The 22,238-nt window shown below is 44.8% G+C and overlaps 1 protein-coding gene across 3 annotated transcripts in view; it reads left to right on the forward strand.

The window, feature by feature from the left end:
* Positions 1 to 22,238, forward strand: part of TAF3 (TATA-box binding protein associated factor 3) — a 171,135-nt gene that overhangs the window by 137,867 nt on the left and 11,030 nt on the right. For all 3 annotated transcript variants that reach the window (XM_087722715.1, XM_087722714.1, XM_087722716.1), the window contains exon 5: positions 15,884 to 16,148. In XM_087722715.1, coding sequence (XP_087578841.1) covers positions 15,884 to 16,148 — 265 coding nt within the window. The remainder of the gene's footprint in view (positions 1 to 15,883; positions 16,149 to 22,238) is intronic.

Consider the following 22,238-nt stretch of genomic DNA (forward strand, 5'->3'; position numbering starts at 1 on the left):
AGCACCAAGCTACAGATTTTGAAATCTTTATAACTCTTGGCTTTGAGCTTTAGATTTATTTTACTGAAATGAAACTTCCTTAACCAAAGCGTGAGGGTCGGCCACAAAACTCACTAATTGCTCAGAAATTTATATCCTGTCATGTTTGGGACAGCTGGGGGGGAAGAGAAGTGAGAAGAAACATAATTTTGCAGGTCAACTACAGTGAATTAGGGATAGTCTCAGCTTGCAACTACATGCTAAGTGATCGTGACACTGGAAAAAAGTGACTTATGACTGTTTTTCACACTTATGACCGTTTGTTTATTTGCTTGTTGGTTTATTGGGACGTGGTGGCTCAGCGGCTAAGATGCTGAGCTTGTCATTCAGAAAGGTTGGCAGTTTTGCAGTTCGAATCCCAAGGGCCATGTAATGGAGTGAGCTCCCGTTACTTGTCCCAGCTTTGAAAGCACTTAAAAAATGCAAGTAGAAAACTAGGAACCACGTTTGGTGGGAAGGTAACAGCGTTCCGTGCGCCTTTGGCGTTGAGTCAAGGCGGCCACATGACCACGGAGACGTCTTCGGACAGCGCTGGCTCTTCGGCTTTGAAACGGAGATGAGCACCACCCCCTAGAGTCAGGAACGACTAGCGCATATGTGCGAGGGGAACCTTTACCATGTTACCAAAAGGTAATTTTGGGTCACTTGCAGTGTGCGCGCACACACACACACACACACACTTACTTCCATGGTCACATGATCAAAATTCAGACAACTGACTCACATTTATGACAGTCACAGTATCACGGGATTCCCTATTTGTGACCTTAAAACAAGCCAAGACCAACAGGAAAGGCTGACTCACTTCACAACCTTGTTACTAACTGAACAACTGCAGTGATTCACTTAACAACTGTGGCAAGAAATAAAGGCTGTAAAATAGGGCAAAATCAGCATCACAGCTGTCCTGTCTAGAAACTGAAATTTTGGGCTCGGTTGTGGTCGTAAGCCGAGGACTAGCTGTAGGTAGATCGACCTTCAGTTGGCCGGTTTCACTTCCAGAAGTCCCAGCTGACCCTGCCAGCCCCATCTGGAGATGCCAACCCACAGGAGGCTATTATATGCAAGAATGAGTTTGTGGTGTTTATTGCTTCTTTTGTTGAAATAAATTAATATGCCGCCCATCTCACTGTTGCAGCAACTCTGGGAGTCTTACGATAGGGAAGATAATAAAAAAAACAATTAAAATTAAGGAAGATTAGCTAAGGACTAAGAACCAAGAGGACAAGCAGCATGGAAATGGAGATAGCAAGAGCACTTAGTCTTGTATAGCTAATCCTCAACTTACAACAATTCATTGAGTGACCGTTCAAAGTTATAACTTGAAGAGCCGTGGTGGCGCAGTGGTTAGAGTGCAGCACTGCAGGCTACTTCCGCTGACTGCCAGCTGCCGGCAATTTGGCAGTTCGAATCTCAACAGGCTCAAGGTTGACTTACAGCCTTCCGTCCTTCCGAAGTGGGTAAAATGAGGACCCAGATTCTTGGGGGCAAGAGGCTGACTCTGTCAACCGCTTAGAGAGGGCTGGAAAAGCACTGTAAAGCGGTATATAAGTCTAAGTGCTGTTGCTAGTCTTCTAGTCCAGCCCTCTTGCCCAAGCAGGAGACCCTACACCATGGGTCTCCAACTTTGGCCACTTTAAGCCTGGACGATTTCAACTCCCAGAATTCCCCAGCCGGCTCACTTTAAGCCTGGAGGACGTCAAGTCCCAGAATTCCCCAGCCGGCTCACTTTAAGGTGGCGCAGTGGTTAAATGCAGCACTGCAGGCTACTGCTAGATCAGCAGGTCAGCGGTTCAAATCTCACCGGCTCAGGGTTGACTCAGCCTTCCATCCTTCCGAGGTGGGTAAAATGAGGACCCAGATTGTTGGGGGCAATATGCTGACTCTCTGTAAACCGCTTAGAGAGGCCTGAAAGGCCTATGAAGCGGTATATAAGTCTACTGCTATTGCTATTACTGCTATTTAAACCTGGAGGACGTCAAGTCCCAGAATTCCCCAGCCGGCTCATTTTAAGCCTGGAGGACTTCAACACCCAGAATTCCCCAGCCGGCTCACTTTAAACCTGGAGGACGTCAAGTCCCAGAATTCCCCAGCCGGCTCATTTTAAGCCTGGACGACTTCAACTCCCAGAATTCCCCAGCCAGCTCACTTTAAACCTGGAGGACGTCAAGTCCCAGAATTCCCCAGCCGGCTCATTTTAAGCCTGGAGGACTTCAACACCCAGAATTCCCCAGCCAGCTGACTTTAAGCCTGGAGGACTTCAACTCCCAGAATTCCCCAGCCAGTCCTTCAGGCTGAAAGTACCCAAGGTTGGAGACCCCTGTCCTTCGCCATTCCAGACAAATAGCCATCCAATCTGTTCTTGAAAACCTGCAGCAATAGCACACCCACAACTTCCGGAGGCAAGTTATCCCATTGATGAATTGTTCTCCTTAATTCTAGGTTGGCTCTCTCTTTAGGGTTGGGGCGAGACGGCTTCTCAGACACCCCTGGACCGACAAGCAACAAGCACCAACAAGCAGCTCGCAAACAGGTGTTGCTGTTTGCTTCTAACCACCAAACACAGAAATATTCACCAGAATATTAGCAAATCTAACAGGGCAGCCACACTCCTGGGCACAACACTTTTGGCATGCCCAAGTTGTGGTTCCTTGCAATACAAAATGCCAAGTACTACGCACAGGTGGTCCATTCTCGCTTACCGACGATGCGGCAGGCCGGTTCCTTGGTTATCACGTCCAGCAACCTTCACTGCTTCCCCAAATAAGATAGGACAGTGATGGCTAACCCTTTTGTCGTTGGGTGCTCAAAGCACATACCCATAATGCAATGCATGCCTGCCCCGTGCGCCCCCGCATTCCACCTTCTCCCGCCACACATGCCTGTGCGACCACCACGTGCCCCACTTTGGGCCTAGTAGTCCTCCCTGCAGCCTCCTGGGAGCAAAAACAGGCCACCGGGGGGGGGGGGGGTGTTGTTGCATGTGTGACCTCCTGTGCATGCATGGCAAAGACCCAAAAATCAGTTGGCTGGCTCGTATGCATGTGCAGTGGACCTGAGCTGGGGCAATGGCTCACATGCCTGCAGAAAGGGCTCTGCGTGTCACCTGCAGCACGCATGCCATGGGTCTTCCATCATGGGGATAGGAGAAAGAAAGTTGTGGGGCTTTCTTGCTTTCTTTCCTTTCTTCCTTCCTTCCTTTCTTTCTGTCTCTTTCTCTCTGTCTCTCTTTTTCTTTCTTTCTCAGTCTCTTTCTTTCTCTGTTTCTCTGTCTGTCTCTTTCTTCCTTTCTTTCTCTTTCTTTTTCTTTCTTTCTCAGTCTCTTTCTTTTTCTCTCTCTTTTTCTCAGTCTCCCTCTTTCTTTCTTAGAGCCGAGGTGGCGCAGTGGTTAGAGTGCAGTACTCCAGGCCACTTCAGCTGACTGCTAACTGCAGTTTGGCGGTTCAAATCTCACCGGCTCAAAGGTTGACTCAGCCTTCCATCCTTCTGAGGTGGGTAAAATGAGGACCCAGACTGTGGGGGCAATATGCGGACTCTGTAAACCGCTTAGAGAGAGCTAAAAGCCCTATGAAGCGGTATATAAGTCTAACTGCTATTGCTATTGCTATTTCTCTGGCTGTCTGTCTCTCTTTCTTCCTTCCTTTCTCTGTCTCTTTCTTTTTCTTTCTTTCTCAGTCTCTTTCTTTCTCTGTCTCTCTTTCTCTGTCTCTGTATTTTTCTTCCTTTCTTTCTCTCTGTCTTTCTTTTTCTTTCTTTCTTTCTTTCTTTCTCTCTATCTCTCTGTGTGTCTCTGTCTCTCTCTTTCTTTCTTTTTTTCTTTCTTTCTGTCCTTTCTTTCTTCTTTTTCGGCCAGAAAAGTTTGCAAGACGTCTTTCTTTCTCTCCCTCGCCCCGTTCTCTTTTGTCTTAATAAGGTTCAGCGCTTTCTCGCCAGCCAGGATGAGATTGAAATCTCATATAAATTGCATCCAAAGATAGGGAATTATTTCACATCTTGGGGGTGTGCTGAACCTCAGGTGCGGCGTGTTGCAGCTTGCGCCACTTGCAAGCCACCACAACCCCAGGTAACTTACCTACTCAGGGTGACTGGAAGAACACGCTCCCTTCTCTGCGAAGGTGAGGTTGGGAGAGCTGCGTTGAGTAGAAACTTCCAAAGCTAAAAAGAAAAAAAGGTGACTTTAAAAAAAAAAAAATTCTTTTTTTTTTTTTAAGTGTATTGTGCTCAGTTTCTTGGGGCGAAAAAAAACACCCTTGGGATTGCTGTGCCATGGGGATAATAATGTTGGTTTTAATTGCAGAACTAGGCCACTTAGATGAAATTACAGCTCTAGACAGGGTGGGGAACTTCAGGCAACTTCTCCAGTTTTCCCATTGTTAAATAGAAATAAATGAGGATCACATGAGCCTCTTCGGAGGCCGAATAAAGGATCCCCGTATCCAAAGCGTGCCAGTCTTTCGTTTACGTGGGAGCATAGAATTACCCCTCAACGCACAAAGCGTGAGCATCAGAGTTCCTTGTCTATGGTTAGGCTTTCATTCAATCTACTTGTCGTTAAGTGGTTTGGTTTTGGGGTCCTTTCTGGCAGTTTTACAAATTGCAGGTAGTCCTCGACATACGACCACCATTGAGCCCTCCATTTCTGCTTGGGAAGTGACTTTTGCCCCATGTTACGACCTTTCTTGCCACAGAAGTTAAGCGAATCCCTGCAGTTGCAACCCGGTTGTTAAGGGACTCTGGGCTTCCCCGTTGTCAGAAGGTTGCAAAAGGGGATCATGTGACTCCCGGAACACTGCAACCGTCATAAATATGAACCACTTGCCCAGCATCTGAATGTTGATCAAGTGACCATGGGGATGTTGCAATCGTCATAAATGTGAAAAATGATCATAAGTTGCTTTTTCCGATGCTGTTGTACCTTTGGACTGTCACTAAACAAACTGTTGTAAGTTGAGGACTACCTGTATACTGTTTCCTTTCTCAAGTTGTAGGATTTTTGGAGGAGAGCAAGCAACAAATAAAACGGGATTTTTGAGCTCTGGAGCTTCTCACCATAATATTAATCCAGCGTTTCTCAAGCTCAGCAATTTGAAGCTGGGTGGACTTCAACTCCCAGAATTCCCCAGCCAGCATAGCTTGCTCCATGTTTCACAGTCAGTATGGTTCCCACAGAATTGTGGGAATTGCAGCTGCAAAATGCCTGGGAAAGATCTCCCAGAATTCCCCAGTTTAGCTATTCCCCAGGCAGTTTTAAGCTAAGTGGACTTCAACTCCCAGAATTCCCCAGTATTGCTATTCCCCAGGCAGTTTTAAGCTGAATGGACTTCAACTCCCAGAATTCCCCAGTATTGCTATTCCCCAGGCAGTTTTAAGATGTGGTGACTTCAACTCCCAGAATTCCCCAGTATAGCTATTCCCCAGGCAGTTTTAAGCTAAGTGGACTTCAACTCCCAGAATTCCCCAGCCTAGCTATTCTCTGCTGGGTAGGGGATTCTGGGAATTGAAGTCCACACACCTTAAAACTTGCTGAGGTTGAGAAATACTGTTTTTACCCATTCTCACATCTTTTGGAAAGGGAGTGGCGCGTGGTACTTTTTAAAGTTTAGGTTGATGTGGTTGAGGGAAGAATCATCAAGCATGGCTCCGAGGGTTTTCTCACAGACTCCGTCTTCTTTCTGAGGTGGCAATTTTTTGTTGGGAGGTAAGGGAAAAAAAAGAACCCTTAATTTATTTTTTATCTCTTAATGAAGGGTATAATCCTGGGGTTCTTTTTTTTTTTTTAACAAAAAGAAAACACTGCCAGGCAAAGCAACCTGTGGAAAAATTAATCTGCGATCTTACTGCTTTGAGCATCTTCGGTGTGGGACTGGTAATTTTTATTCTTAAAAATATATAAAAAAGATGGGGACTTTTGAGGAATTCCCATGCTCAGAAAGGATCTGGATTTTATTCACTTTTTTTTTTTAAAGGGAGAAGAATCTGCCTCTGTCACTGGCTAAGAAATAAAAATGCAGTTTTTTGAGGCACTTTTTTTTTGTTTTTTAAAACGCAGATAGTCCTTGACTCACGACAGTTCTTTTAATGATTGTTCAAAGTTACAACGGCGTTGAGAAAAACGACTGTTTTTCACACATACGACTGTTGTAGCATCCTTAGGGTCACGTGATCAAAATACAGGCGCTTGGCAACTGTCTCACATTTATGACCGCTGCAGTGTCCTAATCCTGACTCCTACTTGTGATGGTTGCCGTGTCGCCGAGGTCAAAATCAATGGGGAATTCAGATGTGCTTGATAGCCATATGATTCGCTTAAGAACTGCAAATGATTCGCTTAACAACCCTGGGCAAGTAGCTTGTAAAATTGGTTGTGACTCCCTTAATGACCGGCTTGCTTGGCCACGGAAAATCAGACATAACTTTGTGACTGAACAACAACAACAACTCTCAACAAATGGAGCCTTTTCTCGGCCTCGAGACATAAACTTTTGCACCAAGCTATAACCATCCCTCAATGGGACGTGGTAGCTCAGTGGTTAAGACGTTGAGCTTGTCGATCAGAAAGGTCGGCAATTTAGTGGTTCGAATCCCTAGCGCCGTGTAACAAAGTGAGCTCCCGTTATTGTCCCAGCTTCTGCCAACCTAGCAGTTCGAAAGCACGTAAAAATGCAAGTAGAAAAATAGGGACCACCTTTGGTGGGAAGGTAACAGCGTTCCATGCGCCTTTGGTGTTGAGTCATGCCGGCCACATGACCACGGAGGCATCTTCAGACAGCGCTGGCTCTTCGGCTTTGAAACGGAGATGAGCACCGCTCCCTAGAGTTGGGAACAACTAGCACATATGTGCAAGGGGAACCTTTACCTTTTACCTTTTATAACCATCCCTCAGCTGGTTTCCAGATTATGGCTCCAATTATTTCTGAAACCAAAAACTCATAATAAAGATGCAGTCTGTTTTCTGCAAAACATAAAAGAGTCCACCTCAAACGATGCTTCCGTTCCTTCCAAAGCATAATTGTTGTTGTTATTTGCAAAGTTGTGTCCGACCCATCGCAACCCCAGGGACAATGTTCCTCCAGGCCTTCCTGTCCTCTACCATCCCCTGGAGTCCATTTAAGCTCACGCCGACTGCTTCAGTGACTCCATCCAGCCTCCTCCTTCTCTGTCGTCTTCTTCTTCTTTTGCCCTCCATTGTTCCCAGCATGAGGCTCTTCTCCAGGGAGTCCTTCCTTCTCATTAGGTGGCCAAAGTCTTTGAGTTTCCTCTTCAGGATCTGGCTTTCTAAAGAGCAGTCAGGGTTGATCTCCTCCAGGACTGCCAGTTTGATCGCCTTGCAGCCCAAGGGACTCACAGGAGTCCTTCTCCAGCACCAGAGTCCTCCATTCTTTGGCACTCAGCCTTCCTTATGGTCCAGCTTTCACAGCCATCCATTGCAACTTGGAAAACCACAGCCTTGACTATATGCACTTGTGTTGGGAGGGTGATGTCTCTGCTTTTTAGTCTGCTGTCTAGATTTGCCACAGCTTTCCTCCCCAGGAGCAAGCGTCTTTTAATTTCTTGGCTGCAGTCCCCAACTGCGGTGATCTTGGGAGCCCAGGAAAACAAAATCACTGCCTCCATTTCTTCCCCATCTATTTGCCAGGAAAAGCATAATTATGTGATGCCAATACAGTTTCACTGTGATTTAAAGTGAAAGGATGAGAACCTATAGCTTGAATTGATCCAGAAAATTGTTTTATTTCCATTAACTCATATATTGAAATCATGTTACCCTTGTTCTAGGCAAAATCACAAAGTCACACAAGTCCCATGCTTCTGAGATACATCAAATACCAGGGCTTGGCTACTTTTGGTGGCTTAGCATGGTGCCTTATTAATCAAATACTGAACCAAATTTAAGCATCCCATTCTTTTGGGAGATGTTAGGAAGCTGTCTTATTCTAGAAGGAAGGTATACAGGCTTACAATCACAACTGAGTGCAAAATTTCTGTTGCAAAGCAAGATGGTCCTCAAATGAGCTTTGCTCCATTTAACAACCTTTCTTGCCGCAGTTGTTAAGTGAGTAAAACGGTTCTTAAGTGAATCTGGCTTCCGCATTGACTTTGCCTGTCAGAAGGCTGCAAAAAGTGATTACATAACCCCAGAGCACGGCAACCATCATAAACATGAGCCAGTTGTCAACCATCTGAATTTAAATCCTCTGGTCATGGGAATGCTGCAATGGTCATAGGTGTGAAAAACGGTCATGAATCGCTTTTTCCAGTGCCGTTGTAACTTTGAAATCATCACTAAACAAATGGCTGTTAGTCAAGGACTACCTCTACTCTCAAATCTAACATGTCCAGGTTTTCAGACAAGTCTCTACTTTTCCTGGTGTACTAATTGAAATCTGAGCCTTGGTAGCACGGTGGTTAGAATGCACCATTGCAAACAAACTCTGCCCACAGCGTGGAGTTCAATCCTAATTAGCTCAAGACTCAGCCTTCCATCTTTCCAAAGTCGGAAAAAGGAGGACCCAGATTGCTGGGGGCAATAAACTGACATTGTAAACCACTCAGAGAAAGCGTTATGGGGTGGTATATAAATCTGTGTATTTCTTTCTTTTTTAAAAAAAAATATTTATACATTTTTCTTTGGCATACATAAATGCTTAATAAACAGTGTATTGTCTGGATCAATTTACTTATTCATAATAATAATAATAATAATAATAATAATAATAATAATAATATTTATACATAGTGATAATCTATCATTCTTTTAGTGATAATCTATCATTCTTTTCTTGTACATATGGTGGGGATCTTTCATCTTCCAATTTCTACCTCTGTTGTCCAACCATCGATGAAACAAACCCCATGTTAAAAAATATTTTGTATCTTCCTTATCCTTTATCTTTAATGTCAACCTATCCATTTCTGCGCATTCTAATATTTTTTAAATTATATTTTCATCTGTAGGAGTTTCCTAATGTTTCCAATGCAATTCTCGCTGTAAGTGCATTTCTATGGCCATTGCTGTCCTTCAGCCAGACATGTCAGAATTCAGTGTATCTCTTCCTTTGCACCATGATGCTTCTTTAGATAGGACAAGACATTATTTTAATCTGCCATGGACTATCTGTATATTCAAGGGAAGAAGAGTGTACCTCTACGGCGGCTTGGCAGGTGTTATCTTGCTGTCTCTGGTTATGAAAGTTTTCCACATAGTAGTTATTTCCCAATGACTATCTCTCCCTAGCTCGTAATTTGTTTATTTTTTGACCTAAGTTTCTAAATGAGTCTTGAAGTTCATCTACACAAGGGAAGACTCAAGCAACGCTCCTGATTAAACAGGGTCGCGCTCTGGGAGAGAGAAATGGGCGGTCCCCAGGTGATGATGTAGGAACAAACAGAAATAATTAAAATGATTTGACTTCGGTTTACCTGCCGTGCATTGCCACCTCTCATCTCCTGCCTTCAGATAGGATGATAAGGCTACCACCCCTCTTGAAAATTGCCCCATCGCAGCCGAGTGGCGCAAGGCAAAGCAGTTTCTACTCCTGGAGAACATTATTAGCTGAAGGGAGTGGCAGCTGGATTGTGGAAATGATACCTGAGATAACTAGGCCACATTCTCTAAATAAACATTTCAAATACGGCCTGTCAGTCACTCCTTCCCCATGGAGAACGGCGAGGAGACGAGATTGTGGATGCTTAGGATTAGAGAACAGAAGCAGGACACGGACAGAAATGAATACAGGTAGCCCTTGGCTGATGACCACAATGGAGCCCAGAATTCCTGTTGCTAAATGAAACATGTGATAAGTGAGTCTTGCCTCATTTACGGACTCTCCTTGCCACAGTTGTTAAGTGAATCGCTGCGGGTGTTTAAGTTAGCGACACAGTTGTTAAGCGAATCTAGCTTCCCCCTTGACTTTGCTTGTCAAAAGTTCGCAAAAGGTCACGAATCACGTGATCCCGAGACAGTGCAAAGGTCATACATACCAGCTGCCAAGTGTCCAAATTCTGATCACATGACTTTCCATGGACGCTGCGTGAAAACAGTCGTAAGTCCCTTTTTTTTCAGTGGTGGTGTAACTTTGAATGGACACTAAATGAACTGTTGGTAAGTCGAGGACTAACTGTACAGATCGTCCCCTACTTAATACCAATTTGTTTAGCGACCCTTGGAAGTTATAACAGACCTGGGGGGGAAAGGGACTTATCACCATTATTCACACTTACAACCATTGCAGCATCTCCATGGTCACATGATCAGAATTCTGACACTTGGCAACCGACTCATAGTTATGACAGTTGCAATGTCCTGGGGTCATGTGATCCCCTTTTGCGACCTTCTGACAAAGACAGCCAGTGGGAAATCCAGGTTCACTTAACATCCGTGTTACTAACTTAAGTGTAAGTTAGTAATGTTAGAGAAGTTGTGAATTCTCCAACACTGGAAGTTCTTAAGAAGATGTCGGATAACCATTTGTCTGAAGTGGTGTAAGGTTTCCTGTCTGAGCAGGGGGTTGGACTAGAAGACCTCCAAGGTCCCTTCCAACTCTGTTATTCTATTCTATTCTATTCTATCTTCCTGTCTTTCTTAAGTTCATCCTGAATCCTTCTTTCCACGCCTAAGCCAAGGCTGTGTTATGTAGACAAACTTAATCAAGATGCTAATTAGATAATCATAGAAAAATAAAAGTTTCCCAATAGGTGAATGAATGCCCATTATCATCTTGCCTCTTGGAGCTTCTTTAAAATTCTCCATCTTGCTACGCTGAAGGTATCACTCCTTATAAAACAAAATTCACTTGCAATCTTGAAGGGAAGTTTAGTGAGCTTTCGAAGCTACGAAGCACTGAAAAAAGTGACTTAGGCCCGTTTTTCCATACTTCAGGACTGTTGCAGAACCTCCGTGATCAAAATCTGGACCGTGATCAAAATTCGGAAATTTGGATTTTCATTTTTTACGCGGGGCAGTGTACTGGGGTCACATGATCCCCATTTGCCCCCCTTCTGACAAGCAAAGCCAATAGGAAATCCAGGTTCACTTAACAATCGTGTTGCTAACTTAACAACCACAGTGATTGACTTAACAACTGTGATAAGAAAGGTTGTAACATGGGGCATTTAACAACGGTCTTACTTAGCAACAGAAATTTTGGGCCCAATTGTGGTCATAGGTTGAGGGCTACCTATTCTGCTATTGAGGAGGAACTGTCAAAGCAGTCCCTGATACCCCAACCAAAACTGTTTGGCAACAAAAGCCGTGGATGTTGGTGGCCTGCTTTCTATAGACAACGCCTAAATAAAGAGTAGGTGTTGAGAAACTCCCAGCCAGGCAGGGAGGAGGAGTCAAGCAGGGAACTAGCCTAGAATCCTTATGCAGCTGCAAGACGCCTCAGCCTGACTACACCCCTAAACTCCATGGAACCCTATCTGGTTGTTCCTAAAGGAAGCCAAGCAGGCCGGGGAGATTCTTGTAATATAGGTAGAACACAATGAAGTTGTTGAGTTGGGTTTTTTCACAAGTGGATTTGGTCGCCTGCATCTGACAATAGGAAGATCCACATTTGATGGGTCGGAAGGAGAGTATACCACTAGTTTTCTTTTGCGTATGGGGCCTGGGTCCGTGGGATATTGAGCAGAGACCCTAATTACCCTCACTAGCATTCAGTCAACCGCAGTCCTGTATAATGAGAACATTTACCGTATTTTTCAGAGTATAAGACACTCCAAAGTATAAGACGCACCTAGATTTTGGGGAGGAAAACAAGGGAAAAATATCTGCCTCAGCCTCCCAGCAATTTGCCTCCTTGCAACAAACAGCACAGACAATATACAATGTTTGTAGCGTTATATTTCAGACTGTACTTGCACAGATGCTGTTAAAATTGATGTGCTTTCTGGAAGAATAGTTATTCTCTGCTATTTAAAAGAATAGCACTTTTTAAAACAATAGCACCGGGCCTCTCTTCAGATGAAGCATTTATTTTGAAAAGCTTCTTCATTTTGTTAAGTTGTCTAGAACAATAATAAAGCAAGTCTTTAAATAAATAAGTCTAATGATTTGAACATTCCATAGGCATTGATAGTTGTTGACTCACCTCCTTGCAGGAAACAACCTGATTAGCACAAGGAAATATATATAAAAAAAATCTGCCTTTGCTTCCCAGCAATTTGCCTCCTGGAGCAAACAGCAAGTTTCACTTTCAATGTCTCCAAGGCTGCCGAGATTGCTCTGGCTTTTTGAAGCTTCCCCAAGCCCCCGTTTGCTGCAAAGAGGTACATTATTGGGAGGCAGAGGCCAAAGGGTTGGGGCTGCTGGGTGGGTGGGGCTACATTCGGTGTATAAGACCCACCCAAATTTTCACCCTCTTTTAACAGTCACAATGGGCTGTGGGGACAGTCTTGCCAAAGGGAACTAATTGTCACCCTTCTCATCTTTTACAAAAAGTCTTTTATTACTTTTTAATAGGCATTTTTCTGTTTACTTACCATCACCACGCAAAGCAGATGTTGGCTTTTAAGGCGATTGTCCTTCCAAAGCCCACAGCAAACTAGGTTTGAGTGTTTTCTCCCTTTTAAAAAGCTTAGCGGAATAACTGCAGAATAAAAACAGACTTGGAAGGGGCTCTACTTCAGACAAATGGCTTTCCAATCTTTTCTAGCCTGTTTTACTTTGTCCTTTGGGGAATCTGCACTTGAACAGAAACCCTGGTTAGTAGCAGAAACAATGGCTCTCGACACCTGGCAACAAAGGGGACGGGGGCTCGAACATATGAAGAACGGTTGCAGGAACTGGGTATGTCTAGTTTAATGAAGAGAAGGACCAGGGGAGACATAATAGCAGCCTTCCAATATCTCAGGGGTTGCCCCGAAGAAGAGGGAGTCAAACTATTCTCCAAGGCACCTGAGGGCAGAACAAGAAGCAATGGGTGGAAACTAATCAAGGAGAGAAGCAACTTAGAACTGAGGAGGAATTTTCTGACAGTGGGAACAGTTAATCAGTGGAACAGAAGTTGCCTCCAGAAGTTGTGAATGCCCCAACACTGGAAGTCTTTAAGAAGATGTTGCATAGCCATTTGCCTGAAATGGTTTAGGGTTTCCTGCCTAGGCAGGGGGTTGGACTAGAAGACCTCCAAGGTCCCTTCCAACTCTGTTATTCTATTCTATTCTACCTTCCTGTCTTTCTTAAGTTCATCCTGAATCCTTCTTTCCACTCCTAAGCCAAGGCTGTGTTATGTAGACAAACCTAATCAAGATGCTAATTAGATAATCATAGAAAAATAAAAGTTTCCCAATAGGTGAATGAATGCCCATTATCCTCTTGCCTGTTGGAGCTTCTTTAAAATTTTCCATCTTGATACGCAGAAGGTACCACTCCTTATAAAACAAAATTCACTTGCAATCTTGAAGGGAAGTTTAGTGAGTTTTCGAAGCTACAAAGCACTGAAAAAAGTGACTTAGGCCCGTTTTTCCATACTTCAGGACCGTTGCAGCATCTCCGCGATCAAAATTTGGACCCCTTGTTCATTTTTTACGACGGGGCAGTGCCCTAGGGTCACATGATCCCCTTTTGCCCCCCTTCTGACAAGCAAAGCCAATGGGGAAGCCAAATTCACTTAACAACCATGTTACTGACTTAACCATGGTGGCAAGAATGGTTGTAAAATGGAGCAAAATTCACTTCGACTGCCTTGCTTAGCAACAGAAGTTTTGGGTTTGATTGTTGCCATAAAGCAAGGACCACCTGTGTACACTTTAGCTGCTCTTTCTCCAAAGCATTGTTTCTTAATCTGGCATTCTCCAAAAATGTGGGGACTACAACCCCCAAGATTCCTCCTCTTTTTCCTTTTCCTTTCCTTTCCTTTTCTTTTTTCAGTTGCACATTTGGAGGTAACTGCTGGGCCTACCTCTCCCACTCTGAACAGATTCCATGCTAGCCCATGGAATCTAGCTGCTCTGTTTATATATTGCAATGCAACCCTGCTTTATATTATAAAGAAGGCAGCAATTAATAGTTGCCTGCTGAGTACAATATATATCCTGTGTAATATTATTTACCCTAATTAAGGGTTATTGCTTTCGTCGTTGTCGGAATAAAAGAATAACACAAGAGTTGCCGTTTTGAAATAATAGAAAATACTTGCAGCTCAGGTTTGAGAGACTTTGGCGGTGGTTTGCGAAATGGTAAGCTCGGAGAACAGAAAGTCTTCGTATTCAGGATCCTGAAATTTACCTTGGGCATTAGAAAAAGTGCAAAGAAGAGCAACTAAGATGATTAAAGGCCTGGAGGCTAAAACATGTGAGGAACCGTGGCGCGACAAAACCGCGCTCGACTAAGCCGCACCCGATTAAACCGCGTCCCTGACGTCATCAACAGGGCGACAACAGCGAGCGCGGAGAAAGAAGGGCACTTTAAATAGCGCTTTGAAAGCAAGCCGATTCAACTTAAGGTAAGGGTTAGGTTTAGGGTTAGCTTTAGGGTTGGGTTTAGGGTTAGGGTTAGGTTTAGGGTTAGGTTAAGGGTTAGGATTAGGTTTAGGGTTAGGTTAAGGGTTAGGGTTAGGTTAAGGGTTAGGGTTAGGGTTAGGTTTAGGGTTAGGTTAAGGGTTAGGATTAGGTTTAGGGTTAGGTTAAGGGTTAGGGTTAGGTTAAGGGTTAGGGTTAGGGTTAGGTTTAGGGGGGTTAGGGTTAGGGTTAGAGGTTAATTTTAGGTTTAGCGTTTACAGCGTTCTTCTGTCTCCGCCCTGTTGTCGCCCTGTTGATGACGTCAGCTATGCGGTTTCGTCGAGCGCGCTTTAGTCGAACGCGGTTTTGTGGTGGAACCGTGAGGAACGGCTGGAGGATTTGGTTTTGCTAGAAGGACTAGGGGGGATTTGATAGTAGTATTCCAGTATTTGTGAGGCTGCCCCAAAGAAGAGGGGGACAATTTACAGCATTTTCCAAAACACTAGAAACAGGACACGAAACAATGGATGGAAACTAATCAAGGAGGGAAGCAACCTGGAATTGAGGAGACACTTCCTAACAGTGAGGACAATTAACCAGTGGAACAGAAGTTGCCTCCAGAAGTTGTTGGTGCTTCATCACTGGAGGTTTTTAAGAAGAGAATGGACAGTCACTTGTCTGAAATGGTATAAGATCTCCTGCTTGAGGAGGGGGCTGGACTAGAAGACCTCCAAGGTCCCTTCCAGCTCTATTCTGATTCTTTTATCCAGCAAGACGCATGTAGGCAGTCAGACTAGAAGGGAAGAAAGAATTACAGGCACTCCTCCACTAATGGCAACAGTAGAGTCCAAAACGCCTGTTGTTGAGCGAGACCGTTGCTTGGTGAGCTTGGCCCCATTTTATGCCCTTCTTTGCCACGGTTGTTAAGTGAATCACCATTGTTCAGTTAGAGTTGTTACGTGAACCTGGCACGCTTAGCAATGTAAAGTGGTCGTAGGTCGAGGACCACAGTACCTGTGTTGGAATTTGATGTAACTTTGGTTTCCTTCCCTTATTCTCTTTGATGCCATTATGAATAACATAATCCCCGTCAGGCCTGGGGATAAGATTCTAATCCGCCCCACCCGAATGCTGAATGAAAGTTTTGTTTTATTGTTTTATTTTTTATTTACGCACTGTCTTATGTTTTATCTTGCACCCCCCTTCCCATGAATTGTAAGCCGCCCTGAGTCCCCTCAGGGAAAAGGGTGGCCTATAAATAACAAATAAATTCTAAATTCTAAATCTGCTACTACTTCGTGAACAGAATTATGTCTTTTCCTCCCCCCCTTAACTGTGCATCAGTTTTGCTTAATTGAATGAATTGTCTAATGCTGAATTGTCCACTCTTTCTCTTTTTGTCTGACAGTGTCATCAGCAAAGTGATGCCCGCTACGGAGCCTAAACCGTTACCTCTCCTGGTTCGACCCAAAACGCCTCCACCGCCTCCCTCCCCGGCACCAGCTCCTGTCCACGTCACCCCTCCACCCCCTCCTCCTTTGGTGGTGCCCCCCGTCCCTCCGGCTGCCCTTGCTGCAGCTCTGATACCGCCATCTTCCCCTGCACCCTCCGCCATGGGAAGCTCCAAAGTCCCCGTTCGAAGCGTCGTGACAGAGACCGTCAGTAATTACGTGGTAGGTGGTCATAATTGTTTCATTGAGAGCATGTCGTCATCTTCTGGGTTCCTTAAATGTTTCCATGTCATCCTTAACACCAGCGGGAGGCCTGGTGGCAGAGTAGAAGGTAAAGATAATAAAGCTTTTCCTGTCCAGTCGTCTTCAGCTTTAGGGAACGCTGCTCATCTCCATTTCTTAGCCGAGGGAGACGTCATTGTCTGAAGACATTTTCCATGATCGTGCAACCAGCATGGCCATACACCAAAGCCACATGAAACACTGTGACTTTGTTACCAAAGTGGTATCTATTTATCTTCTCGCATTTGCATGCTTTCAAACTGCTAGGTGGGTGGGAGCTGAGGCAAGGAACCCGTTGCGCAGCACTCACCCGTTGCGCAGCACTCGGGTTTCGAACCTGCTTTCCAGCTGACAAGCTCAACATTCTTAACCGCTAAGCCATTGCACCTCTTTTAAGTACAAGCAAACTTTGTCCACAGCCTGGAGTCCGATCCTGACAGTTTTAAGACGGACTCAGCCTTCCATCCTCCCCAGGTCACTAAAACAAGGACTCCAGATGGTTGGGAGCAAATAATGCTTCTACTTGACTAGCTGTCCAGAGAGTGCCATAAAGCACTATGGGGCAATATATAAGCCTATAACACTATTGTTATTTCCAGTGGTTCCATTCGCAATCATACTTTGATACATCATTAAAACATGTATATATGCAAGACCAATGGATCTCAGTGGAAGGTAATAAGGTAAAGGTTCTCCTTGCACAAATGTGCTAGTCGTTCCCGACTCTAGGGCGGGGCGGTGCTCATCTCCGTTTCAAAGCCGAAGAGCCAGCGCTGTCCGAAGACGTCTCCGTGGTCTTGTGGCCGGCATGACTAAACACACGGAACGCTGTGACCTTCCCACCAAAGGTGGTCCCTATTTTTCTACTTGCATTTTTAATGCTTTTGAACTGCTAGGTTGGCAGAAGCCGGGACAGTTAACGAGAGCTCACTCCGTTATGCGGTGCTAGGGATTCGAACCACTGAACTGCCGACCTCTCTGATCGACAAGCTCAGCGTCTTAGCCACAGAGTCACCGCGTTCCTGGAAAGTAATACAATAAAGGAAGTTAACAATGTGTTAAATGTGGCTGGCACGCATTCAACAAGCTAAGTGTAATTTTCCAGAACAGCCTCCCGCTATGCCCGAAGAGAAAAGTTTTCAATCAGCGTGCCCCAACATATGCTGGTGAAACATGGACAATAACCTCACAATAGATACAAAAGCTACGAACAGCACGAAGAGCCATGCTGGGCATCACAAGACAAGATAGTAGTAACTGTGAGAGGGATCTTGGAGTCCTAGTGGACAATCATTTAAATAGGAGCCAGGCGTGTGCAGCAGCTGCCAAAAAAGCCAACATAGTTCTAGGCTGCATCAACAGAGGGAGAGAATCAAGATCACGTGAAGAGTTAATACCACTTTATAAGGCCTTGGAAAGGCCACACTTGGAATCCTGCATCCAGTTTTGGTCGCCACGATGTAGAAAAGATGTGGAGACTCTAGAAAGAGTGCAGAGAAGAGCAACAAAGAGGATTAGGGGACTGGAGGCTGAAACATATGAAGAACGGTTGCAGGATATGTCTAGTCTTATGAAAAGAAGGACTAGGGGAGACATGATAACAGTCTTCCAATATCTCAGGGGTTGCCCCAAAGAAGAGGGAGTCAACCTATTCTCCAAAGCACCTGAAGGCAGGACAAGATGCAATGGGTGGAAACTCATCAAGGAGAGAACGAACTCCCCGCGGAGATTCGGACCCTCACCTCCCTTCAGGCATTCCGTAAAGCCATTAAAACCTGGCTGTTCCGGCAGGCCTGGGGTTGATGAGTTCCCTTCCCCGCTCGAATTGTGTGACTGTTGATTGTTTTTAAAAATTGTTTTCTCTGTATCTGCTTGTTGTATTGCCTTGTCTGTACTATCCCCCCCCCCCTTGGGTTTGTTAGCCACCCTGAGTCCCTCCAGGAATAGGGCGGCATAGAAATGAAATGAACCTAACCTAACCTAACCTGGAATTAAGAGGAAATTTCCTGACAGTGAGAACAATTGACCGGTGGAACAACTTGCCTCCAGAAGTTGTGAATGTTGCAACACTGGAAGTTTTTAAGAAGAGCTTAGATAACCATTTGTCTGAAGTGATGTAGGGTTTCCTGCCTAAGCAGGGGGTTGGAGTAGAAGACCTCCAAGGTCCCTTTCAACTCTTTTCAATTTAAATTTAAAGATAGAAAGACTTGAGCATGGGTTTACAGAACAAACGAAAGCATACGGATGCCATCAAGAGAGTAGAAAAGAATTGAAATGGAAACGGCCTGCTCACAGAGCAAGAAGAACCGATGGCAGGTGGACCCAGGTGGTCATGGAATGGATCCCACTTGATCGAAAGGGTCCACAGAAGGGACCTAGCACAAGATGGATGGACGACATCAGCAAGTAATTTTGGCCCAATGGGCAAAAGAAAGTTCAAGACCATATCGGTTGGAACCACGAGGAAAAGGCCTTCATCCTGCAGTGGAGAGATAATGACTGGAAGGATGATGATATGTGGGACCAATTATAAAAGAATTGGTTATGATGGGAAACCAAAATCCAAGACCCATGGCGGCTCAGTGGTTAGAGTGCAGTACTGCAGGCTACTTCTGCTGGCTGTCGGCAGTTCAAATCTTACCAGGCTCCAGGTTGACTCAGCCTTCCATCCTTCCGAGGTGGGTAAAATGAGGACCCAGATGGTTGGGGGCAAGAGGATGATGGTAAACCGCTTAGAAAGGGCTGTAAAACACTATAAAGCGGTATATAAATCTAAGTGCTATTGCTATCCTTCCTTCCTTTCCTTCTCAGTGGTTAGAATATGGTACTGCAGGCTAACTCTGCCCACTGCCAGGAGTTCGATCCTGACCGGCTCAAGGCTGAATCATCTTTCCATCCTTCCGAGGTGGGTAGAATGAGAACCCAAATTATTGGGGGCAAAAGACTGATTCTCTAAAACCACATAAATAGGGCTGTAAAGCACTGTGAAGCAGTATATAAGTCTAAGTGCTATTGCTATCATGTCTAGTTCCGAGGAAAGTAACAAAACCTGGATGTTAGAGGTTAGATTTCCTCAGAGCCTCAGAATAACTTCTGGCAAGTTGATACCTTTCCATAAATTACAGCTTGGTAATTAAGTATTTGTTGGCTTTCTCGTGTGGAACATTTTCTCCGATGAAATGCTTCAATATTGAGTGCTTACGAAATATTCAAGTTTACTTTCGCTGCCAATACTCTTTAATTTTCTTCCCTTACAAAGTAATTGATAAAATCCACCAGCATTTTACCTACGATATGAACCACATTGAACTCAGGGGAAGAATAAAGTGATCTTATCAGGAAAAACTACCCCAACAACTAGTGGCAGAAAGGGTTTTTTTTAGTAAGCTGTGAGTAAAACAGAAAAAAAGGTTTGCTCTGTAGAGTAATTTCCCAAAACGGGTACGTGAGACAAATGTTTCTCATTGACCAAGCACCTGAACTGATTAGATTTTGACTCTTATTTCCATAATCTAGATACTATATATAAAAACGTTTGTGTGTGTGTGTATGTGTGTAAGATTCCCCGTGTAAGATTGAGACTATCTTGGCGATGTTTCAACGGGGTCCCACGCCATCTTCAGGCTGGTACCTTCGGCTTTGTTCTTGTGCGAGCAATGTCGCCAAGATACTCTCAATCTTACACGTGAAAAGACCCGAATACGCCAAGACCTGCATACTTGTACCGTGAAAATCTACGAAAACAAATATATAGCGAGTGAGACCTCGCCGAAACGTTGCCAAGACAATCTCAATCTTACACAAACAAAATTAACAGTAAACAACAGCCTAATGAAGAAACCACAAAGAAAACTCCCACCAATACTGGCAGGGCGAAGTTACTAGCATTTAATAAGAATCAAACTTCACTCCCTTCTAACACTGATGATGTTACCTAGTCTGGTGACAAAACATCTGCAAGAAAACCACCAAGCTCAGATAGCACCAAGGACCTCTCCTTTCAATCCTGAGCCTCTTCTATCAACTGAACCCGCACAGTCCACAAACACACTGTTGCCATGTGAATTCTTGAAAATGCACCTTTGCAACATGGATTTCACATAGACCTCAGTAGGGTGGAAGTGCAACCAGCTTGCTGTGACTCTTAACAAGTATTGGCTCTCTAGAGAAAGTTAAGAGATGCATAAACCTACAGCCAAATACGTTATTTCTTGCAGCTCTCAAGATATAAAAATGGTCTTAAATAAGTGCAGGTTCTCTTCACTGGCATATGACAGGTAATCTTCCACTTAAGGTAAAGGTTCCCCTCGCACATATGTGCTATTCATTCCTGACTCTAGGGGGCGGTGCTCATCCCCATTTCAAAGCCGAAGACCCAGCACTGTCCGAAGACGTCTCCTTGGTCATGTGGCCGGCATGACTAAACGTCGAAGGCTCACGGAACGCTGTTACCTTCCCACCAAAGGTGGTTCCTATTTTTCTACTTGCATATTTTACATGCTTTCGAACTGCTAGGTTGGCAGAAGGTGGGACAAGTCACGGGAGCTCACTCCATTACACGGCGCTTGGGATTCGAACCGCCCACCTTTCTGATCAACAAGCTCAGCATCTTAGCCATTGACCCAACCACATCCCAAGTGTCCTCCACTTACAACAGTTCATTTAGTGACCATTCAAAGTTACAACATCACTGAAAAAAGTAACGTATGACCATTTTTTACACTTAATGACCGCTACTTCATTGCCATGATCACGTCATTTACATTTGGCTGCTCAGCAACATATTTACGATAGTTGCCGTGTAACAGGGCCACTGGATCCCCTTCTGACAAGCAAAGTCAGCGTGGAGGACAAATTCACTGAACAGCTGTGCGACTCACTTAACAACTGCCGCAATTCACTTAGCAACTGCGTCAAGAAAAGTCTTCAAACGGGGCAGATCTCCCTCGACAATTTTTTCCACTCGGCCCACATCAATTCTGGGCTCCGCAGTGGTCATAAACCGAGGACTCCCTACAGGAGTGGGTTGCTCCCACAATACTACCGATTTGGTGTGTGCAAAAATTTTACGTGCGGTCGCTTCACTCGCCCTCACGCCAAACACATGCTCTACGCATGTGCACATTTGCACAAAATTAGGTCTGCGCACGCGCATAAAGTTTTTTAAAAAGGGAAAAAAATTACATTCTTGCAATTCCAATTGTTCTACGCCTGCGCAGAACCGAAAATCAAGATGGTGGCCCCATAGGAGAACCGGTTTGGGGGCGTGGCAGGCCTGGGTCGCTGCTGGTTCCAGTAACCTAGGCCATCAAACCACTACCCGTTCAGCCAAACAGGGCCAAACTGGTAGGAACCCACCACTGACTCTAACCCTGTATATGTAGCCGAAAGTGCAATTGGTCTGAAAAAGTAAAACAGGCAGGAAATAGGAAAAGGGGAGTGTAAAAGGCAGAGAGAGAGAGAGAGAGAGAGAGAGAAAGAAGTTCCCTCCTCGCTATTTCAGAAATGAGTAAGTAAACCACAGGGGGGCTGACTTTTGGCCAAACAGGACGTTCGAGGTCGGATTCAACTGCAGTTCAAATGTAATCAGCCTTCATCTTGATCAGATAGAACTTTACGGAAATACACAAGGGGTGCCTTCCCCAATGTGACATCCCCGGGAGGAAGCAGCCCACAGCTCCCATCATTCACAGCCAGGAAAGGGAGGAGGGCTCCCTTGCACCCTCGTTCTCGTTAGTTGAGCTGGATCAAGTTTGGCCAGAAGTACTAAGCCAGCAACCTATGTTCCTGTGCTACGCTATAATGGATGCATCTCGGAATCAGACCAGAGCTGGAAGGGACCTCGGAGGTCTTTCTCATCCGGCCCACTGCTCAAGCAGGAGACCCCATACAATTTCAGGCTGCCCAGTCTCTTCTTAAAAACCTCCAGTGATGAAGCATCCACGACTTCTGGAGGCAAGCGGTTCCCCTGGTTAATTGTTCTCACTGTTCTCATCCTCCTTCGTCCTAGCCTTCAAGTTTTTGCTTCTG

Source organism: Thamnophis sirtalis, unplaced genomic scaffold, assembly GCF_051295495.1.
Source record: "Thamnophis sirtalis isolate CommonGarterSnake01/CBP01778 unplaced genomic scaffold, rThaSir2_p1.2 scaffold_9, whole genome shotgun sequence".
Classification (NCBI taxonomy): domain Eukaryota; kingdom Metazoa; phylum Chordata; class Lepidosauria; order Squamata; family Natricidae; genus Thamnophis; species Thamnophis sirtalis.